Source organism: Pinus tabuliformis, chromosome 7 (genome assembly GCF_031772625.1).
Source record: "Pinus tabuliformis cultivar Carrire ecotype Pingquan chromosome 7, CPIR1, whole genome shotgun sequence".
Lineage (NCBI taxonomy): Eukaryota > Viridiplantae > Streptophyta > Pinopsida > Pinales > Pinaceae > Pinus > Pinus tabuliformis.
The window spans coordinates 715,445,877-715,469,559 of record NC_142293.1 but is presented as its reverse complement, the minus strand read 5'-3'; the positions used below and the strand labels follow the sequence as shown (position 1 = coordinate 715,469,559).

At 45.7% G+C, this 23,683-nt stretch overlaps 1 protein-coding gene across 1 annotated transcript in view; it reads right to left on the bottom strand.

The window, feature by feature from the left end:
* Nucleotides 1–17,818, bottom strand: part of LOC149249526 (uncharacterized) — a 165,325-nt gene extending 147,507 nt beyond the window's left edge. Inside the window, exons 1-2 of the mRNA XM_089453400.1 lie at nucleotides 17,056–17,818; nucleotides 16,743–16,975 (exon numbers count right to left, since the gene is read on the bottom strand). Of these exons, the coding sequence (XP_089309526.1) occupies nucleotides 16,743–16,975; nucleotides 17,056–17,818 (996 nt within the window). The remainder of the gene's footprint in view (nucleotides 1–16,742; nucleotides 16,976–17,055) is intronic.
* Between the last annotated feature and the right edge of the window lie 5,865 nt (nucleotides 17,819–23,683).

Genomic DNA, 23,683 nt, shown 5'->3' with positions numbered 1-23,683 from the left:
AAGAACATGATTATAGATACCTTGACATACCAACTTGCTGAAAGAGAAAAACACAATGAAAAACTAGAATGTGAAATTGTGGTTCTAAGAAAGGATCTTGAGAAAAAAAAAAGCTCTCAATCTTAGATTTGCTAAAGGATCAGAAACCTTAAATGAAATTATCAAAGTGCAGCATTCTCCTCTGATAAAGATAGGTCTTGGATATATACTGAAGAAGCATCTCAATCATAGAAGTCGTCAACCTCCACTAAAAGCTAACTTGATGTAGCAAAGAGTAGTGAACAGCTTGACAATCGTCGGCAAAGGTATAAAGCAGATCACCAGGTAAATCAAGCTCAATTTACTTCAAGGATGAACAGAAGTCACAATCAACCATAGGTAAATCGTACTCAATTTTCTTCAAAGACAAATATCAATAGAAACTACAATCACCAGGTCAGTAGATTCGATAATCACAGGAACTTCTTTAATGGTCAATGTTTCTCATGTCATAATTTTGGACACAAAGCTACTCAATGTGTTACTTACAAAACCATCATGACTAGAGAAGCACGAAATCAAAGGAATGTGATAGGGATCAAGAAAAGTTCATATAATAACTTTTCTCTTCTTGAAAATGAAACAGAATGTTCAATCTGTAACAACTTTGGCCATGAAGAATCTGAATGCAAGAGTAAATTTTGACAAATATCTCAAAAGGAGCAAACTCCATTAAATCCCAAAATATGGAGAAAGAAAGAACTGCGAACAGAAAGATGTGGTATAGCCTTGTATGCAGAAAGACAAGAAAACCAGTGGTACATCGACAATGGATGCTCAAAACACATGATAGGTGATAAAGAAAAACTACACTCATTTAATGCCATAGAAAAAGAAAAAGTGTCTCATTTGGAAACAACACTCCTGCTATCATAAAAGGTAAAGGCTCTATTTTCTTCAAAGAAAAAGATAAAGCTGGGAATGTTATGTATATTGATGGCTTAAAGCATAACCTGTTGAGTGTGAGTCAAATGTGTGATTAAGGAAAAGAAGTAGCGTTTCGATCAAATGGATGTGTTTTTCATGAGCTTGATACAGGAGAAACTGTGATCAAAGGTACAAGAACTCCAAACAACCTATCCATACTCAAGGGAGGACAACAACAGTGCTATATAAGAAAAAATGATGAAAACTGGCTATGGCACAAAAGATTGGGGCATATAAGCTTTTCTCAAATAAGAAAAGCATGCAGATTCCAGGTTGTTCGTGATCTTCCAGATATCAACATTCCTGAAAATAATATATGCAAATCATGTCAATTCGCTAAGCAAACTAGATCTCACTTCGTCGAAAAGGAAGGATCAGCTAGAAGCCTTTTGAGCTTGTTCATACTGATTTATGTGGACCATCAAGGAAAAAGTCACCTAGTGGAGAAGAATACTTTATATTATTCATTGTGTTAGCGCTTGAAATTTCACCTCAGGCTGAGAAAGGTAAACCTCAAGGCTACATCAAACCATTCAGCCTCGTAGCTAGCCCTACGGGGCAGGAGAAGGCTCTCTCCGGTCAATCTCGGTAGATCTTCAATGGGATGAGATGACCAACAAGGTAACACTGATATTAGGCTAGTAAACTGATTAAAAAGGTTGATTTGGGGTTTTTTGGGTTTTTGGTGGCAAATTGAGGAATTGCAATTTTGGGTGCGGGGATTGGACACAGTTTCTGCAGGGGGTTCCTTGGGGCGAGGTAGGAAACAGTATTGATGCCTTAACTTGAGATGGATGATCAGGAATGAAAGATGAGGAGCTAAAGAGAGCAAACAATGACTTTGAATTCCCTTTAGACAGTAGAAAACATTGAAATTAAACAAATTTAAAAGCAGAACATGGCTAGCATGAATTCATACTTTAACACTTCATTTGTTTAATATGCAGAAGTATAGAAAGGAAATGAATCACATAACAAAGCTCACAATAACATGGAGAAACACACCATCAACACATGAGTCCACAAGAATCCCAATGATGACTGCAAAACCCTGGTCTTCCTTAGCCAAAAATTGCAGAGATATAGTGAAAATATACAATGATAGCTTCTCCCTCAAGAGTCCAACCATGAAAATGAGCAAGAAAGTACATAATATAGATGATCTAACCTCTTTCCCTGCCTCCATGGGTCGATCTCACTATCCTAGGAGCTGTTTGAACCACTTCTAAACTAAGCACTACAAAATAGGCAGTCAAAACAACTTGCCTCTATAAACTTGGAAACCAGTTCATACATTCAATTTTTACCCTTTACATGCATAAATCTTCTAGAAGTGTTAAACAAGAGTAAAAGTATCCAAAAAGTGTCACAATTACATCCAAGAGGACCATCATTAACCTCAGAAAGTCGAAAAGAGTCAAATCTGCAATTTCTGGGCTGAACTGGTCAAATCTGGCAAAATTTTCTCAACGGGTCGCGCCCCTTTTCTCAACGGGTCGTGCACTTTGGAGCTCTGTTTGGGGCACTTCCAGGTGTCAGAATTGGGTGCAGGATATCTCGTTGGAAAGGTCTGTGAGTCTACTTTTCAACCCAACTGGAATTTTTGAATTTGGAGTTCATTTGCCCAGTCAAAAGTCAATTCTCCCAAGACTGCTTCTGCAACTCAAAAAAGGGGCAGAAAGTCAAATTTTGCATGTATTTTGACCTTCTGGAGGCCCAAAACCCCATAAAAACTCAAGTCCATCCATAGGCATATGTAACTTTGCATGAAAAATCTAGAAATGCTGAGTTTTTGCAAAAAGGAGCTGCCATGACAAAGGGTCTCATCGGGGGTGAGACCCGTTGAGGAGCCAAAACCTGTAAATTTCCAAAAAATGCCAAAATTACCCAAAATTCTCAAAATTTTTTGGGATTTGTGCTGTCGCTGAGCTAGTGAGTGCCATGATCTTTGAGGGATGCCTCCGCCAAGATACAGAGTGGATTGGTCTTCTTCTTCCGCCTAAGAGCCTCGGACAACCTCCTTTGGAATATTTTCATTTTGGCCTTGCATACATGCATCCTTGCCCAATAGTGATTCTTCATGTTTCTCAGCAGCTTTTTCTCTTGGTTGGCCTTAGCCAACAACCTCTCCAAGTGGGCATTCTCCTGAATGAGCATTGACTCTTGGTCAGCAGGCAATGGATCACCGGGTCTTCTACGGTTCAAAACTCGGTCGCTACGAATCCTCCATAGCTCATCAAGCGCTTTCTCCTCCTCTAACTGTTTGTTCCGCTGCTCCAGGTAAGTAATAGTCCATTGGGCACCCTCAAGTCTCCTCTGTAAAACATCATTTTCAGCCCTGAGATGCTGAATGATCTCCTTCGCCTCTTGGCTAGGAGAACTGGCCTCAAGATCAATCACCGGACCCTCAGGAATCATGGGCTCTTTGCCCCTCTGTTGTACCTGTGCTGGTGAAGAAAGTGAGGCCCCTTCCACCTGATGTGGAGATAACACTCGCTGAGCTGAAGATGAAGGCGAGACCCCTTCCACCTGCTGTGGAGATAGTACTCGCCTAGCTGCTGCAAATAAGGTCCTTGGGCCTTTCTGATAAGTGACCAAAGGAGTGGAGCTGACATGTCGAGTGACCGGAGCATCAGGCTACTGAGATGGTCCTCCCTCCTCATGAATGACCTCATGATGTGGCTGAGGTGGCATTGTGAAAAACTCACGGGAGATGAACTCCTCCCATGAGATGCCCTGCTGAGTCAACTGATGTGAGACTATGAGCTGAATCAAACCATAATGACATAAGCTCCTGTACTGCTGGGTCGGGGTCTTCTTCTGCAACATAGGCACCATCCTCTGAATGTTATGAAACAAGAAGACCGAGATGTTCATCATCCTCACTCGGGTGAAATGCATCAAAAGGCGAATGTGATATGAGTACACCTGTGAAAATCTGCCCTCACAGGTAAAATAATGCATAATAAGCCTCATGATGGGAGCATACTCGCTCTGGAGAAATCTGAATGGTAAAACACCCGTCAAAAGTCTCACGAATGGTGGCCGGACATAGGGCTCAAAGTGAACAAAATCTAGCAACCTGCGCTTAGGCCACACCTCACCCACATTTGGTATCCCTGTAGCCTGTGAGATCACCTCAGGTGTCAATGTGAAGTTCACCCCTGCCAGAGTGACATGTCCATCATGGAGGTGTAAAACAAACAAGCGGGCCAACTTTCTATGGTGCTGAATCCGAGAAATCCTCTCACAGAAATCATAACAAGACATACTGAAAACAAGTCACTGCCATGGGACAAGCCTGTAATTCTGCCAAAGAGGTGGGCTCCTCTCGCTTATGATGTCCACCCTTACCACCCTTACGAGGCCTTCTCTGTACCTCAACCTCTGTAGATGATGAATGGTCATCACTTTGCTCATAAGTTTCGGTTTCTGACATGGTTTAGGAGCAAAGTGGACAAATAGAACTGCTGTCTCTGCCTGCAAAAAGTGCTGAAATCTATGCTGTTTCAAGGGGAACAAAACATGAGGGAAATGTTAGGGGAGAGATCTTTTAACAAGGAATGGGAATATATAAAGATAACAGGGAATTTCAAGGGAAATTTTGCAAATCATTATGCATATTAGAACACATATTTGTAATAGGGAAATCATTTGCAAAGATTATTGCATATGGGAAAAACAGCATGAAAGTAAACATGGGAATATATGTATACATGTTTAATAGGGGAAAAAGGGAAACCATGCACAAAACATGCTGACATGTTTACCAACAGTTTTTGTTATTTTGCACATGCATATGGTAGAGGGGAATTAGGGTTTTGAATTTTTGTTTTTTGATGCTTTGGGAAAGGGGTAGGGTTTTCATTTTTAATGGCTAGGGATGGGGAAAGATTTGCATTTCATTTATAAAATAAAATGGGAAAAGAGATGAACATATAAATGTGAGTGATAGGGAAAGGAGGGAAGCCAACCAAAGGGAAAAGTAACTTGAAACAACACAAACCCTAGCACAATTTGGTCATTAACATTTCAGCCCTATAAAGAGTTCCACTTGCAAAATTTTGATCATAGAAGCATGCCCATGACATCCACCATTCATAACAACAATTAATCCATGTTTAGAGCACCTACCTCGAGCAAATTCGGTGATTTGGAAGAAGATTAGGGAAATTTTTTGAAGTTTGCAGCCAAGCGGTTCAACGGGTCGCGCAGGCCACCCAACGGGTCGCGCCCCTCCCAACGGGTCGCGCACGTTGATTTTTTGAACTGCGGAAGAGCCCTGGACGGGTCGCGCACCACCCAACAGGTCGCGCACCTCTCTCGACGGGTCGCGCCCCTCTCAGCTGCCCGAAATCGCTGTAATTTTGCTCCTTTCTCTCAATCACTCTCTCTATCTCTCTTGCAAGCATTAGAATGCAAAATGAGAGTGAAAGGAGGGAATGTTACACAGTAATTTATCACTGCCTTCCTGTCAGTCACCCTGCTGTGTCCAAGAAGTCACAATCACTAAATGTTTGCTCCCTGAACTGGCTAAAAACCCATTTTTCCAAAGTTTTGTGCATCAGCGCGTCTGTTCCTAAAATAACCGCGATGACCAGCGCCCCACAGTCTATTTCGTGCGCTGCCATCGCGGAAGAACATCACTTTTCCGCGATGACGCACAGCGCGGCTTTCACGTGTCCTTCCGCGCTGACATGGCTTGTTCAGTTGTTGTCATGTGCTGACAGCGCGGCAGTCTCCATATAATCCGCGCTGATCCAGTTTGGGCGAATTTGTTCAAACAACCAGCCTTCCAGATCTCTCCAGGCTTGGTTGTTAGCTTTGTGAATGTCGACTCCCTTCTATGGCATGTCTGTTCGACCTTTTGCAACTACTCCCCTTGAAGATAAGCTCATCCTTCCACCTTTTTAGGAGACTCCTTCTCCTATATAAACTTCCACCATTACCATGAGCAGGTGGTTAGAAAATAGCTAGACTTAGCTTGGATTATACAAGAGCTTGTAGTGCTCAGATTGCTGCTATAGGTGTGGTGTGTTAGGAGTGGAAGTGATTGATTGCTTTGGGAAGTTTGTTTGTGACATTTGTGTGAGAGAGAGAGACTAGTTTGTCTTGGGAGAACCATCCTCAAAGGTGAATGCTTGAGATACATGCTGACTGATCCCTCCTGAGAAGTTTATCGACGTCAGAACATTTGGTTGTACTCTTCTCTATTCTGATTAATAATAGATGACTGCTATTATTGTTCCATTCTCGTTTGTTTATGCAATGGATAAATGTGAATTATGTCTTTTCTGACTGGCATATAGTTACTTTTACTAGATTTCACGCTTGCGTTTGCTTTCCCTTCGTGTGTGCAGGTGTCCGTTCGCGGGGATCGCGGAAGACTATGACCAGCTGAAGCGAAGGAGCAAGGGAAACATCCCCTCGACAAACGACAGCGCAGGAATCCAAGTAGGTGCTCTTTACTTCTTGTCTAATTGTAACTAGGAACATGCGTGGCAGCATTGTGTGATTGTTGCTAGACCCCTGTTGGGCTAGTAGGGATCGCCTCTATCCGTAGAGGGGATTTACCTTCTCAACAATTTGGCGACTCCGCTGGGGAACGTCCTTTTTGTTTTTGAGTCCACTTTTGTGTTTGGCTTTGATTGATCTCTTTGTGGGTTTTTGGGATTGTCTTTTGTGGCTTATGAACTTTCTGGGTGTTTCTGGAAAGCGTCTTTATTATTAAAAAGCTCCTGCCTTTGGTTTGGGAAGTTTTTGTTTTGGCTTTCCTTGTTTTTTACTCCCAGCGCGTTTTATTTCGGAACAGTCGCGCTGACATCGCGGCCCTGTTCTTTTGGTTTTCTCTTCATCGCGCCTGTACGTCTAACAGTCGCGCTGACCTCGTTTTCAAGGGCAGCGCGCTTTATTCGTGTTCTTCCGCGCTGACATCGCGCCCCCTCTTCTTTGCGATTTCGGTCATCGCGTCTGTGTGTCTTATATCCGCGCTGACCTCGTTTGTCCTAGGGCAGCGCGCTTTTTCCCTGACTTTCCGCGCTGACGTCGCAAAGTTGCTGAAGGCCTCCCCCTGTCAGCGCAAAGTTGCTGAAGGCTACCCGCGCTGAGCCTGAAATTTTTTTTTTTTTTTTTGTCCAATTTGACCTCCTGAACCTCTTGCTGTGACTTTCCCTGCTTCTCCCCACTTGTCTGATGACTTGTTTTTCACTCTCTGAACTTTGAACTGTTTGATTACGAAGCTCAACTCCATAGGGTTTCGTTTTGCTTGGTTTTAAGTTTGCAAACAACTTCCCTTCTAGCTGCTTGGTTCACGTTTTCGTCCTGACTTTCGCGATTACTGGATTGTGTTTGAGTCTCTAATTGACTGGTTGCAACTCTGGTCCATCGGATGTTTGCTTTTCTCTATTTGATTTCACGCTCTGAACCCTAGGACATCTAGCGGCCGTGTGTGTGTCAAGCCTCCCGCAAGGACCCCTGTTTGCTTGATTGACCAGCTCATTCTAGACTCGCTCTTCGCATTTTTTCAGTGATTGTTAGAGTGTATTGGTTTGTGCTTCCAAGTGATCTTTTCCGCTTCCTCCTTGCTTGCAATCCTTGCTTGTTTTGCAGAGCTTAGATCACATAGCTCGTGCATTACCTTGTTTCCCTTTGATTTCGAGACTTTGGTTGAGTGTTTTGGGAACTTCGTGTGCTCTCATTAAGTAGTTTACTTGGTGTTCAAGTTCCTCCAAATTCCTTTAGGTGTGTTATGTCAATAAAAGGAAACGAATTAGTAGCTTGTTTTAAAATTCGAGAAGGAAAAGAACATTTCATTGATTTCCATTTTCAAAAGAAAAGTTTCCTTTCCTCGCTTTAGTTGCATTTAGCTACTTGTTTGTTTGTTTTCCTTTTGTTTCAAAAATTCTCTGCCCTCTCGTAGCTAGAATTCATCGAACGAAACGAAATTCTTTTGCATATAGATTGCATCTAAGTAATTGTGAGCGAACATACGATAGAGCTTGAAATCGAAACTTAATCTCAAGATCAACTATAAAATGAACCAAATGAATCTAAAAACGCATTGGAACTAAACGCAAATATTTAGAGGTCTAGGTTAGAGACGTGTTCCGGCGTCTTAAAACATAGTCACTGTTGTTTCACATTGGGTTGGGTGATTCCTCCTTCTGTGACTCGATAGTGGTCTAATACGGACTGCGCTCCCACGTACCGTCGAGTATATAGGGAGACCCCACTAGGCTTTTATCCTTTATCCATAGGAAGCCGAGTCAGCCGCCCTACAATTCGCAATGCAGTGAACACAACATTCACGAAGATTGACCACCCGTACCCTAAAAAGTATTCTGTGGTTTTGCGAAGAGTTTGGCACACCCTCTACCTAGAAGTTCCAGAGCAGTCACTGTTGATCCTTTTCGGACTCCCTAAACGAAAAGGTGCCTGTGAGCGTCTTGTCACTTCGTGCTCATTAAACATTCGAAGGAGACTGGAGTCATCTTTGTCCTTTTCTCGACTCCTGAAATATGAAAAGGTCAAGTTTGGTCCTTGCGTCTTAAAAAATTAATTTGGCCACGATAACATCTCCTTTTTAGGTCTTGTGTGCGATAGTTTTGAGTAGGCTTTTATCGATAGTTTCCTTTAAGAGTTCTAAGGGGTCTGGTCATCCTGGCTGACCCATCACCTCCCGGTACAAGTGACTTAGGTTCTCAATCCTCTGTTGCTCCCGAGGTACCAGTTGAAGGCGGTACTCTTCCCATTGTTCCGAGTATCCAGCCTATTAACGTACGGTCCCCAGGCAACCCAGATTACTTGGAGGATTGGAATCCCGTCTGGGAAGAAGATTGGGATACCCCCCAAACCCCCCGTACCCCTTTAGGTATGTCATCTCCAATGGAGGGGGCAGCTTCCAGCACGGGTGAGACACCCGCAGTCACAGACATCCAGACACCCGCGGTCACAGACATTGAGACCCCGATCCCGTCTTCATCTCCCCTCCCTCCACGATATCAATCGCTAAGGGATAGGTATGATGCTAGAACAACTTCTACCACCATATGGGATCCTTCTCTCGCGGCCTCGATTGGCCCTTTTGTTTCACAGCCTCTTTTCCCACCCCTCACCTCAGAACTCAACCCGATCGTCACCTCAGTTCCCGCTCAACCTACTGTTTGTGTAGCACGTTCGACTCCGGTCGTCAGTGCTGCGCCGATTCCCTCGTCTGAAGTTCCTCAAGCTGGTTCTTTTGTTGGAGGCATTCCAGGATCAGGACCGTATGATGCTTATGGGGAACCTATAACAGACCCAGATTACGATGGTCCTGTTTTCTTCTTTGATGCAAATGGTGAGTTCCTTGAGGAAATCTCAGGTCTCCCTCGTCACCCCTTCGAAGAGAACGAGGAATCTTTGAATGTCAGGTATGACCACACTACTAAGTACTTTGGAAACCGAGACCCTCCTCGGCAGCCCATAGGACCACCCAATCAGGACCCGTCATTCTACGTGCAGCCCCCTCAAGGGCAACCATTATATGGCCTGCCTGACCCAGGACAATCTGGGCACCCACAAGGTCAACCTTACCAGGAACAACCTATGGACATGGGAGGTCCGCCATACCCATATCAGAATCAACCTACTGGGCAGCCAGAGCAACCGTCTTTTCAAGACCAGCTTGGTTTCCAGCCAGGGTACCCCTCTGGACCAACTGGCTCAGTTTACAATCCCTCCAATCAACCAGCCATCCAGCAAGGGTATCCTTATGGCCAGGGTGGACAACCCTATATTCAACAGGGCCCACCTACCCCTCGAAACGCAAACCCTTCTGGGCAAGGGGGGCAACCCTCTGCCCAGCCTATATACCAAAGAGGGCAGCCTGCCGTACAGCAAGCCCAACCCTCTTCCCAACCCGGTTACGGTGGGGGACCAACGGGCCAACCGTCTATACAGCCAAATCAACCCGGGGCCTACCCTCACCGTCAACCTGGACAAGCTGGCCAGCCTCAGCGTCAACCAGCTATCCAACCCATTCGACCACCCGTTCCGCGAAGACAACCCTTGGTGGCACATGGGCCAACTGGCGTTCAGCAAGGCTATCCTGCTGGCCAACCAGGCCCATCTCGAATCCGGCCAAGTCAACCTTCGGGACGTGTAGTCCAACCTCAACCGGTTCAAGGACAATACTCTGGGCCTCAGACTCAAACAGGTTATCAACCTCCATATCAAACGCAGCCTGCCTACCAAGCTCCGTATGCGACCCAGCAGTCACATGGCTACCAGCAACCCCAGGGGCAAAATCAGTATACTCCTTACCAAAATTATCAGCGACCACAGGTCACTCCTTATCAAAATTATCAATATGGTCAACCTGGCGGGCAAGCTGCTAATTCATGGGGAGCTGGGGGGCAAACACAGGGACAGTCGTCCGCACACGGACAAAACTCCTACGGACAAACTCCCTATGTGCCAGGTCCTTTCGGACCAGGTCCATCGGGACAAAATTCCTATGCGGCCGGTCCTTTCGGGCCAGGTCCGTCTGGACAAAGTTCGTGGGGGCAACCCCAATCTGGGTGGAACCCTAATATCGCCTCGAACCCTCAGCCACAGATGTCCTTCGACCCGCAGCTACCATTTTTGGCTACGTTGGAACTACCCGATGTGTCCAAGTTAACAAATGATCCTATTTTGCATAACTCATGGTGGCCACCGGTTCCGACCAAAATACCAGGTGACTGTCCAAAGTTCGACGGCAAAGCCGGAGAGGATCCTCAAGCCCACGTAATGACCTATCACCTTTGGTGTTCATCTAACTCATGGCTTGATGATTCTATCCGACTGCGCCTCTTCCAGAGGACCCTCACTGGTTCAGCCGCAAAATGGTACATCGAACTTCATCGCGGTATGTTTTCAGACTTTAACTCGTTGGCTATGGCCTTTCTTACTCATTTTCAGTTACCCATTCGGTACGAGACTGGGACCCATTTGCTCACGTCTCTAAAACAGGATACGGCAACGCACATCTCTGATCATATACATGAATGGAGAAGGCGCCGTCGTTTGATTAAATTTTGGATTCCCGATCAACTCCTGACCGACTGGTTTACCACGTCCTTTGTTCCTAAAATTGCCAAAGATATTGCAATGGGGGCGTGTGTAACTGAAGAGCAAGCGATTGCGCGAGCTCAATACCTTGACTTAGTATATTCTCAGTCAGGTACTTTGTATGACTATTTGCCAGATGCCCCGAGGCACGGACAAACCAAAGCTCCACCGAAACCGTCTGTGGATGGAGTTATTGGCTCCGTGAATTCACCAAGTAAGAAATCAACCGCAAACTCTGGGAAGCAGAAACAAAACGCCTCTAACGAGAATGCTTCTCAGAGCCCATCTATTCCTGGGAATACCTCCGAGGTAAATGCCGTTCAGTCCACCGCGGCAGACAAATCCTCGAAAGGCAAAAAGAAAGGAAAGGCCAAAGAAAAATCCGGACAACCTAAGCAAAATTCTCCTAAACCTCCCACCGAGGACGGAGCCAAGCGGAAGCCTAAGTATCCCTGCCTCATTTGCGAGGAGGATCACTACACCAAGGACTGCCCTAGGCGGTCCGAGGTTAGTCGGCTTTTAAAAGGTGCTTCAGGGTCCCCCGCCGTCCTTAAAGAGCCTTTCCCATCCCAGCAGATGCATCAGGTGGCAGACCCTTCTCAATCCTCTTCCTCGTTCGGTTCTCAAGTATTCATGGCAGGAACCATCCCCGTCCACGTCACGACTCGAACGAAAGAATATCCATCTTCAGCCGGGAAGGAGCCGGAGGTCCCCTCCAGCGCTCCCGCGTCTAGTTCTGGCCCTCTTCACATTGAACGGCCCAGCACCGAGACGATCCCCCGACCCCCTCCCAAAGGTGTACTCAGGAAGTCATCTTATAACCCCAATGCTCGTGCCGCACAACATTATAGCATTGTCGAGGACTTAGCTCAGGCTCCGTCTGCTATGTCCGCGTTAGAAGTCCTCCAGAGCTGCCCCTCCCAGAGGAAGTCCCTGCTATCAGCAATTGGTGGCATCGACCCGGCAGATTCGGATCTCATTTCTTTCGACCTCGAAGGTTTCATGCAGAGATTACCTCATCAGGTGGCCTTCCTTATACAAGTTCTCATCAAAGGCAAGACGATTCACCGTACTGTCATTGATGAGGGAGCCTCAACCTGCATCATGTCAGTTGCTTGTTGGAAGGCTCTTGGTTCGCCTGCTCTGAACCAGTCTCCCACCACCCTAGAGGCATTCGATGGAAGAGAATCTCGTCCACTTGGTATCCTCCCGCGTTTACCTATCTCTTTAGAAGGCAAAACTGTAGAAGTCGAGGTTGAAGTCGTTGACGCTAACCTCACTTACAACCTCCTTCTAGGACGAAGCTGGACTTATGCCATGCAGGCCGTGGCTTCCTCTTTATTCCGTGTCGTTCGCTTTCCCCATCAAGGAAAAATCGTCACGGTGGACCAGCTGTCCTTTTTTGCTTCCTCTTCTGAAGGGAATGTACCATTCGTGGAGCATACCTACAAATCGCTCGAGAGTGTGGGTGCCGGATTATTTAAAGATCCCTCCTTGATGGGAGTCTTTCCCCTCCCACCTCCAAATCTCGCCTCCGTTAACATGATCAGGACGCATTCTGATCCATGGGTTCTCCCTCCCGTGAATCAAGAAGACTCATGGGGCGAGATGATGCCGTTGAGCCCAGCCGAGCTCAACTACATCGAAATAGTTGCTGCATCGGTTTCAACCTCCGGACCTGCTTTTCCAAGCAGCGTTCCCGATTCACCTCAAACCTTCCCCTGGTTGGGAGAGAAGGCCACCTCGGACCCCCTGAAAGAATCATTCCCATCCGACGAGGCCATTATCGAGACTATGTCTCCCGAAGAGCTCCCATGGTTTGATCACCACCATCGCTCTTCGTTCCTCCCTCCTCATTCGGAAATGGCCACGTGTCTCGGAAAGTTTGCTTCATGTCTCCCACATATCCCTCTCCAAACACCTATCCAGTTATATCAAGTGTCCTCGGAAGGGAACATGGGTAACATTACACAAACTTTGGCTATCGACATCTCTGTCAAAACAGGAGTTGTCGAAAATATTCATATTGGAGTCACATGTACTCCCGAGGAAATTCAAATCTACACAGATCTATTTCGTGAATTTCGTGATGTTTTCGCATGGTCTTACGAAGAAATGCCCGGCATTGACCCCAGTATCGTGGAGCACGAAATCCCTACCTATCCTGGGGCTAAGCCTGTTCGTCAGCGTTTACGCCCGGTGCACCCTCGAAAGGCTGCAGCCATCAAGGCCGAAGTTGAAAAGCTTTTTCGAGCTGGTTTCATTTATGCCATTCCCCTCACAGAATGGGTATCTAATATAGTTCCTGTCAATAAAAAACAGGGCACTATTCGGGTTTGTGTTGACTATCGCGATATCAATCGCGCCTGTCCAAAAGATAACTTTCCTACGCCCTTTATTGATCAGCTTATCGATGATTGCGCAGGAAGCGAAATTTATTCGTTCATGGACGGCTTTTCTGGTTACAACCAGATCAACATAGCCCCCGCAGACCAGCACAAGACCGCTTTCATTTGTCCTTGGGGCACCTTCGCTTACAAGAAGCTACCTTTCGGTCTTAAAAATGCCGGTGCCACTTTCCAGCGTGCGATGTCGTATGCTTTTCATGATATCCGAAACATCGTACAACCTTACCTGGATGATCTACCCGCTCATTCAGCTAAACGTCAAGACCATCCATCTCATTTACGCGAAATCTTCCTTCGCTGTCGACACTACCGTATTCGACTCAATCCGCATAAGTGTGTCTTCTGCGTGGAATCTGGCCGACTACTCGGGTTTATCGTCTCCCGAGAAGGCATCCGTTTGGATCCCCTTAAAGTCGAGGCCATTGTGAATCTTCCTCCCCCTGCCACTCTACAGCAATTACAAAGCTTGCAGGGAAAAGCCAATTTTCTCAGACGATTCATCCCAAATTATGCCGAGGTGGCCAAGGGTTTCACGCGATTACTAAAGCGAGACACGCCCTTTCATTGGGACGCTATCGCTCAGCAATCTTTTGAGCATCTTAAAGACCTTCTGGTCTCAGCTCCGCTCCTAAGACCTCCAAATTACCACCGTGACTACACCCTTTATCTGGCCGCCGCCGATACCACCATCGGCATGGTTTTAGTGCAAGATGATGACGATGGCTCAGAGCACGTTGTATACTATCTTAGTCGCAACCTCCTTGATACGGAGACTCGCTATGCATATGTCGAAAAGTTGGCATTGGCTGCTGTATGTGCCGTCCAACGTTTCCGTCATTACATCCTATTGCGCACAACGACCGTGATCTCTGACTGCAACCCCATGACCTATATTTTATCACGTCAGTTGCTGGGGGGCAAATACTCGAAGTGGATCGTAATCCTCCAAGAGTTCGACTTGGAATTTACTGCCGCCAAGTCCAAGAAATCCCTGGTCTTTGCTGAACTGTTCTGTTCCTTACCATCTCAATCTGCACCATCTCATTTAGAGGAGCGAATTCCGGATGAAACACTCTTTCTCATCAGCACTCTCGACCCATGGTACGGAGACATCATTGTATATTTACAAACGTCTTCGTTTCGTCCTAATACATCAAAAGAAGCCCGACGACGGATCCGTCATCAGGCTCAACCGTATCGCATTTTGGGCGACACCCTGTACCGCCTCGGCGTCGATTCCCTTCTTCGCCGATGCTTAACTCTCGAGGAAGCTGAGCGAGTCATGAATGACTGCCACTCCGGCGCTTGTGGTGGCCACATGTCCGGATACGCTACCGCTCAAAAGATCCTCCGCGCTGGTTATTTCTGGCCCTCTATATTCAAGGATTGTATCCTTGCTGTACGCGCATGCCATGAATGCCAGGTTTACCACCGGAAGATGCGTGCACCTGTTGCACCACTGCACCCTGTGGTAACCGTAGGTCCATTTGCCAAATGGGGCATCGATTATACGTCCTGTAACCCTCGTTCGGCCGGGGGGCATGGGTACATTATCGTTGCCGTGGATTATTTCACCAAGTGGGCCGAAGCAATGCCTACATTAAACGAAGACGGTCACACAGCGGCGCAGTTTCTATTCAATCATATCATCACTCGCTTCGGAGTCCCTCAGGCTATCGTTACAGATCATGGAAAGCATTTCCGAAATCATATGATGACAGAGTTAACAAACCAGTTAGGCTTGCGTCAAGATAGTTCGTCACCCTACTATCCTCAATCTAACGGTCAAGTTGAAGCTGTGAACAAAGTTTTGATCACCATGCTTCAACGCACCGTCAATACGCACAAGTCAAACTGGCATCTAATGCTTTTCCCAGCCTTGTGGGCCTACCGGACTTCTGTGAAGGATGCCACCGGTTTCACCCCGTTTCAACTAGTCTATGGACTGGAGGCTACCCTTCCCGTCGAATGTGAAATTCCTTCATTAAAATTAGCTGTCGAGTTGCTTCCCAACACCACTTCGGTGGAGGAACGACTTCTTTACCTAGAACGGTTAGACGAGACTCGTCGTTTGGCCTCTCTGGCTATCGAAGCGCAGAAGAAGAGAGTCAAGGCTCACTTCGATCAAAATATTCATCCCCGTTCCTTTGTTGAGGGAGATTTAGTACTGCTCTACGATCAAGCTAAGGATAAGCTGGGGGCAGGAAAACTCGAATCCATGTGGTTAGGCCCCTACATCGTGAAACGTGTTTTACAAAAGGGCGCATATGAGTTGATTGATTATGAAGGGAATCCTCTTGACAAGCCCCGAAATGGACTCTATCTGAAGAAGTACTATGCATAACTGCTCACAGTCACTTTGTATATACGTGTGTTTTGAGTTTTTATTGCATGAGTTTCTTTTGCTTTGGTGTGAAGGCGTGTTTTTGCCCCTTATTATGCTTTCTCTTTCCTGCGCAGATGTCTCGTACTCCTTATGTTGGTTTCGCTGATGGTGCCTGCCGTAGTACTTGTAATTTGTCTTCGGCAGCGTGGGTGATCTACGATCCTCACGGGGAGTTGATAAACCTACAGGGTGTGTGCCTAGGTCGTACCACTAACAATGTTGCCGAGTACAGTGCTGTAATAGAATTGCTTGCCGAAGCAGTTGACCTCGGCATCCGAGAGCTAGTGGTAAACCTGGACTCCCAGTTGGTGGTCCATCAACTAAACAGGCAATATTCCGTCAGAGACCAGCGCATATTAAGGTTATACCTACGTGTGAGATTGTTAGAACGGAGTTTTGATTTCATTACTTATCAGCATATTCCAAGACGATTAAATATGTTGACTGATGCATTGGCAAATCGTGTATTAGACAGACATTTGCGAAACAGATAAACATCATACAAAGAAGGAAAGAACAGCATAGTAAGACCATAAGCATATGTAAATAAGTCATTCCAAGCATAGTTTGCACGTGTGTTTTTAAGCTTGCATTAAACATATAAAATCCATGAGTCGAGTGTCATGCGAATCCATACATAAGATCACAAATTGTACTAAAACAAACGCATAATACAGATAACACATCATCATATGTAACAACGACTCATCCAAAAACCGGTATGTATATATATATATATCGTGTGGCGCACTGAGGCGCTCAAAAATAGAAGTACGTGTCCCAAAATCTCAGTACATCCGAGTCATAATGTCTCAAAATAAACAGTGGAAATAAAGCCTAGGTGACTAATCGGCTGGGTGGTGCTCTCTGTAGTACACAGCCGCTCGTGCTACCCGCCTCAGAAGGCGGTGCACTCTGGGTTCCACACCCACTGTGTGGATCTGATGCTCCACAGGGACCTCCTCAACCCCCTGGAAATCCGGTACCCCCTCCAGCAACCCCTCAAGGTTGCGAGCCACAACCTCTGGCGTGTTGGCCTCTGGAGGGGCTAAGGCCAAAGCTCCGGCTCCTGGGCCCTCTCTCCGTGCCGTGACAGCCAGGCCAATCGGTCTAGTAGGCCCTACATCTGCGTGACAAGACATTTATTAGGACATGTACATAATAAAAAAAAATATACAAAACTCAAAAAGACAAAAAGTGTCATACCTGCATCATCCCACTGTTCACCCGGAGGCAGCACCAAGTCAGGATCATTGCGGAAATCCATCCCTGCATATGGCCAATCCTGTACGAAGATCTCCTGTTGGTCCAACCAGTCTCTGAAATATACCCCCCAGCTATGTGGTCGGCCGCCACCCCCACGTGGCATAATCCGAGCCCATCGAGTGGCCCTCGTCTCTCGAGGATCTCTGGGGGCATCCACAGCCATAGACTGCAGCCGCATGGCTGGTACTCGCTCCAGAATAAGCGGGACCAGGATCGATCCATACCCGAACTGCTTCGTCTCTCCGCGACGGCAGTTGCTCAACTGCCTTTTCATATTGTTGCACACTGCAGTGCACCAGTCGAACACGGTAGGCTCGAGACACTCGAGGGCTAGTAGGAGATGAGTCTTGGACGCCTCATGGTTCGCCATGCTGCCCGCTGCCCGGGTCACCATGAACAGGATGGTGCGCAACACTATGTCTCTCACTGTGGGGATCGAGCACTTCCCACTCCGCGTCTTTACTGCCCCTGGGCAAACCTCAGCCATTAAGTCATCCAGGGTACCACCGCTAGGTCGCTGCCCCTCTAAGATGGGCCTCCCACCTCGGCGCGACAGCCCAGTCAAGAAGAAGATGTCCATATGATCGAACTCGATGTCGTGACCTCGGATGGTGAATTTTTGGTCCACCGGGTTCCATGCCCTGATCAGCAGCTCCAGCAAATCATGTTGGGCCCTTAGACGCGGCGTCAGGAAGAATTTCATGAATCCACACGCCCGCATGGCGTTGCAACAATTTACGTCTCCCCAAGCAGCCACATCCTCCACATCGTGAACTCTCTCTTGCCATTGAAAAGCCATGATGTCCTGCATGAACAATAAAACCGATCAGAAGAGCTTCCAGGTAAAAAATTCACGTTCATTCTCAAAAAAAACAAAATTTTTCCGCGCCAGCGCGACTGTTTTAGAAACAGCCGCGCTGACAATGGCAGCTCTTTGTTAAAAATGCGAGGTCAGCGCGGAAGAACACGCCTTTTCCGCGCTGACCCGAAGTTGGTTACATTGCCTATTTTTCGATCAGCGCGACCCCGTGGGCAATTTCCGCGCTGACCGAGGGCGCACCCATGCAAATAAAAAATGCCCAATTGGGCCTATTCGACCGTTAAAAAACTCCTAAAATGAACCAGAATGCAGGGCAAAGGAATGGGAACCTACCTGGAAGAAGCAGATCTGAAAATGGTCTCCGGATGGGCTGGAAATCGCTCCGTCAACTTTTTGGCTTCTCCACGTTCTTCGCACTCCAAATAGTAAAATGGTAAAAATGACTTATTACCCCCCCCTATTTATAGTAAAAACTCCTAAATTACCATATTTTTTGGGTTTTTACCATTTTTTGCCATAAAACTAGCCTTGGTTCTGTTTTCAAGCATGTTTCAATATGTTTTTTACGTATATCGAATGGATTTATGCGGGTAGTGCCCTTGTGCAGGTACAGGTATCGCAGCTTGGTCATGACAGTCCACGATTCATGTGATTCCCAAAGTGTCGTCTCTAAGCTCTTCTCCGACGTTAAACAAGAGAAGATGGCCGAGCTCCCTTTCAGCTCGTTAAAGGGAACGAAAGGCGGTCGTTTTTAAGCTCTTTTTCCGACCGTTAAACCAAAAAGATCGCCGGGTGCTTGTCGTTTCGCACTCGATATTGGCTCTAAAACGACGTGTCTTCGACCACTTTTTTACTTTTTCCGGTCGGCGACACTATTTATGAAAAGTACTCCTCGGTTGTAATGACCGGGCGGTTCTTTCGAGCACAGTTTTATACTTTTTCGGGCTCGAGAGACACAACTGTACGAAAAAGGACCCCCCTGGAGCCTCCTTTTCCGCATTCTTTTCAGACTCTCGAAACAAGAAAAGAAGCCGAGTTTTTCCTTTGTCAGGCTCGTTAAACACTCAATGACATCGGATATTGTCAACATGACACACATCAAGCATATGTTACCCCCGTCAAGCTTGTCGTCCAAAAATAATCGGGGTACCTGCCTGCAAAGGTGGGGAAAATGGAACTTTGATTACAGTCGTCTCGGCAGTACGTCGCTCTTGAACACGGCACTCCGCTGTTTCGTGTCTGGGTGGGGTCATCTCATCTCGTTTTCACTAACCTCCATGGGTTTGGGACATCCTATTTGACCTCTCATCTGTTTATTGCCATCATCATCCTACCCGCTGCTCATTTGATGTCAAGTACTGCCAAATCCGTTATAGTGCCGTTATGTGTTCAAGAGAAGTTGTCCTCTGCCACAAAGCAACCTCGTTCGCTATCTCATCACAAATTATTATACCTCTGTCTCGTGTCGCTGATGTGGGAATCATTATGGCCCACCTTCGATCAAGGCCACTTCTCGTCGACTTCAACTCATTATCCGAGAAAGTGACTTAGAGACTCCTTCCAGGTGCCTTGGAGCCTGCATGCCTCAATGGCAGGTTCCTCGTGTTCGACGCAAGGTTTACATCATTGACCTACGATCGAATGATTCCGTGGGTGTTCGACACCAGCTCATTGATTCACACGCTACGGATTGTACCTATAGTACCTTGAGGGCCATTGTCATTATTGGTGGTACTTCTCGCGTCTGTTAAACGGTTCTCATCATTGACCGGTAATCAGGCGATGTTCATACATGTTCGACTCCAACCCCTGTATTCACATGTGTGGACCTGTACTCTGTTCGGGTCGAGATGGAGCGCAAGACCCTGGATCCTTGCTCACTGTGGTCCAGGCTGCGATTTTGTGGATAATCATTACATGACTCATCGATGGATGGCTGCGCCCATACCTGAGTCTTCATGGATGGCTGCGACCATACCTTGTCTTTATTATGGTCTCTTTAGCTGGGTGGCTGCGTCCATACCATAGACCAGTCTTGCATGTCTTTTGGATGGCTGCGCCCATACCTAGACTGCGTGTACATGATTGTCAGAGATTTTTCGGTACTTCCTGGTGGTGTTCCAGTTCGGCGTGTGTTGTAAAGCATTTCACCCCTCCCACTCTCTCGGTCTTCATGCTTTAGGGGGCATCTGTTACACAGTAATTTATCACTGCCTTCCTGTCAGTCACCCTGCTGTGTCCAAGAAGTCACAATCACTAAATGTTTGCTCCCTGAACTGGCTAAAAACCCATTTTTCCAAAGTTTTGTGCATCAGCGCGTCTGTTCCTAAAATAACCGCGATGACCAGCGCCCCACAGTCTATTTCGTGCGCTGCCATCGCGGAAGAACATCACTTTTCCGCGATGACGCACAGCGCGGCTTTCACGTGTCCTTCCGCGCTGACATGGCTTGTTCAGTTGTTGTCATGTGCTGACAGCGCGGCAGTCTCCATATAATCCGCGCTGATCCAGTTTGGGCGAATTTGTTCAAACAACCAGCCTTCCAGATCTCTCCAGGCTTGGTTGTTAGCTTTGTGAATGTCGACTCCCTTCTATGGCATGTCTGTTCGACCTTTTGCAACTACTCCCCTTGAAGATAAGCTCATCCTTCCACCTTTTTAGGAGACTCCTTCTCCTATATAAACTTCCACCATTACCATGAGCAGGTGGTTAGAAAATAGCTAGACTTAGCTTGGATTATACAAGAGCTTGTAGTGCTCAGATTGCTGCTATAGGTGTGGTGTGTTAGGAGTGGAAGTGATTGATTGCTTTGGGAAGTTTGTTTGTGACATTTGTGTGAGAGAGAGAGACTAGTTTGTCTTGGGAGAACCATCCTCAAAGGTGAATGCTTGAGATACATGCTGACTGATCCCTCCTGAGAAGTTTATCGACGTCAGAACATTTGGTTGTACTCTTCTCTATTCTGATTAATAATAGATGACTGCTATTATTGTTCCATTCTCGTTTGTTTATGCAATGGATAAATGTGAATTATGTCTTTTCTGACTGGCATATAGTTACTTTTACTAGATTTCACGCTTGCGTTTGCTTTCCCTTCGTGTGTGCAGGTGTCCGTTCGCGGGGATCGCGGAAGACTATGACCAGCTGAAGCGAAGGAGCAAGGGAAACATCCCCTCGACAAACGACAGCGCAGGAATCCAAGTAGGTGCTCTTTACTTCTTGTCTAATTGTAACTAGGAACATGCGTGGCAGCATTGTGTGATTGTTGCTAGACCCCTGTTGGGCTAGTAGGGATCGCCTCTATCTGTAGAGGGGATTTACCTTATTTGGGCTTTTATAGGTCTCATTTGAAAAAATTTCATTTACAAACCCACTTTCTAATGTTTTTCTTTTGACACTTTATTGATTTTTGGTTTCCTTTACCCTGAATTTGACTCATTGAGTGCTTTGACTTGATTCTTTTTGCAGGTAGATCATCTGAGGGACTTTGGCAAGGGGACCAGGGTTACTGCTGTCCTTTTGAAGACTTTTTGGAATTTCATTCTTTTTTACAAAAATTTAACATGACCTTGGCTTTAAAAACAGAGTTTTTAAATCCAAGGTTAAAAATGAACTGTACATGATGAAAATATCAAAGAAACATGTTTACAATCCTCCCTCTGGCTTGCTGGGCACTCAAGGACTTTCAAAGACATGACCTTGCAGAGATAAATGACCAAAACCCTAGACCTAGGACCTTTGACCTCAAGACAAAACAAGACAAGCTTGAAAGAGCTTAATGACTGATATGACCTGATCCAGCAAAACCAAGAGGGGTATAAATAAACCAGCTCCTCCATCAGGGTTATGGCATGCCTAACGGGATGCAAAATTTGACACTGATGAGACACCTACTAATGCAAATGCAAAGAGCTTTGATCACTGATGGAGGGCTTTCAAGACCGACACTAACATTGGCTCCAATGGGGATGGTAGCTCCTTGGAGGTGCCAAGAACCTTAGACCTCTGGGAGAGCAGACCAGTGCCTTTCAATCATTGGGCAATGGAGTCATTATTTTGGCAAACGACACAAGACTTTAACTCATTTATTGAATGAAAACTTGACTGAAAACTGACTGAAACTTAACTGAAACTTGACTCAAACCGACTCGATGGCAAACTGAAATAACTTGAAAAAACTCACTCAACAGACCAAACACAAATGACTCATGACCGACTTAAAACAGAACTTTACAAAGCTTTTGGAAAAACGGCAGCAATCCATCAAGATTTGGAATCATGATGACAACCACCTGCATACTAATGAAATATGTACAATCATGTATAATGAGCTTTCCAATGTAACCAATCCAGCAGATGGCTACATACCAAATTTCTGCTCTCGCTTATCTTGAGCAGGCGAAACGATGAACCTGTAGGCAACTCAAAATAACCACTAAAACCAAAGCTTATGATAATGAACCAGGCAACATTTATCTTTTCTAATGCTTGCAAAAGAATGCCAAAGGGATCTTGATAATCCTGAAGCACTACCTTGTTTGGAGATCCAGCTGCAAAAATATAAGTACTCGCTTCATTCTGATCTGAAAGAACAGTGGGTTGCTGATTGATAGGAAGGCACAGAGAAGTATAAGCTTCTGCCATATGAGTGTTGGCTGTAAATTCCTTGACCGTGAAAATTTTTGACATATTGTCTCTCTCAAGCTTATATTCCTCAATTTCATGGTCTAAGTCATTCTTAAACAGAAAACAATCCTCAAGATCATCAAACATGACAGCCTCATCATCTTCATGAAAGAAAATATTATCTGTTTGCTGATCTATAAAACTAATTACAAGACTGTCATCATTTTCAAAAGAGGAAGAAGTTTCACCAACACTTTCGTGACCATGTGCACACTGCCGATTTGCTTTAGCTTGGGTTGTAGCATGACCTTTCAAAAGCTGATCGATCTCCTCTTCAGACAAAGGAGATAATACTTTCTGTTTCCTTTTGCTCAAACAAGTCTTGTTTTCTTGAAATAACATTTCAGAACATGAAAAATCTGAATGACAGTCCTGATCTTCTGAAACTTGGAAACATTGTTGATCATATTCATATGTCATGACAATCAAACTATCCAAATTATGATTGAAAGAAGATTTTTCACTTACTTGAACAAAGATCTCATCTTGTTTTCCATGAAATGACTGCATTACCTCCTCATGAAGGCTTCGGTCAATAACTTTGTCTTCTTCGTTCCAGATGATCTCAACAACAGAACTCTCCTTTTCAGGATTTAGCACAAGGTATGCTTGGTCATCACAATCTGAATCTAGAATTGAAGTAGCTGTCCTAACATTATCACATTCTTCAATCTGCATGCTGTCTTCTTCTGTTGGCAAATCTGAAACAAGCTCTTCTTTTTCATCATCTTCCACCATATGACCATCTTCAGCTTGCTGATCTTGATTCTGCTGCAAAATTTCTTGATCATCTTGATGGGTATCCATTAGATTCTCTTCATGTTGCTGAATTGGATGTTCATACAATGCTTCCATGATCTCAATGTCCATAAAATTATCATCTTCATAATATTTCTCAAGGCTTTCAATAAAACTATAAGCATGCTTGCAACAGTCTTGAACTAAATTTAATGATGGATAAGATGCTTGATATCTTTCAATGAACACAGCATGAAAATCCTTTAAACAGTAAATACAAGCAGGCGGCAAACTTTCATACCATGATTGGGCTTCACCTTCCAG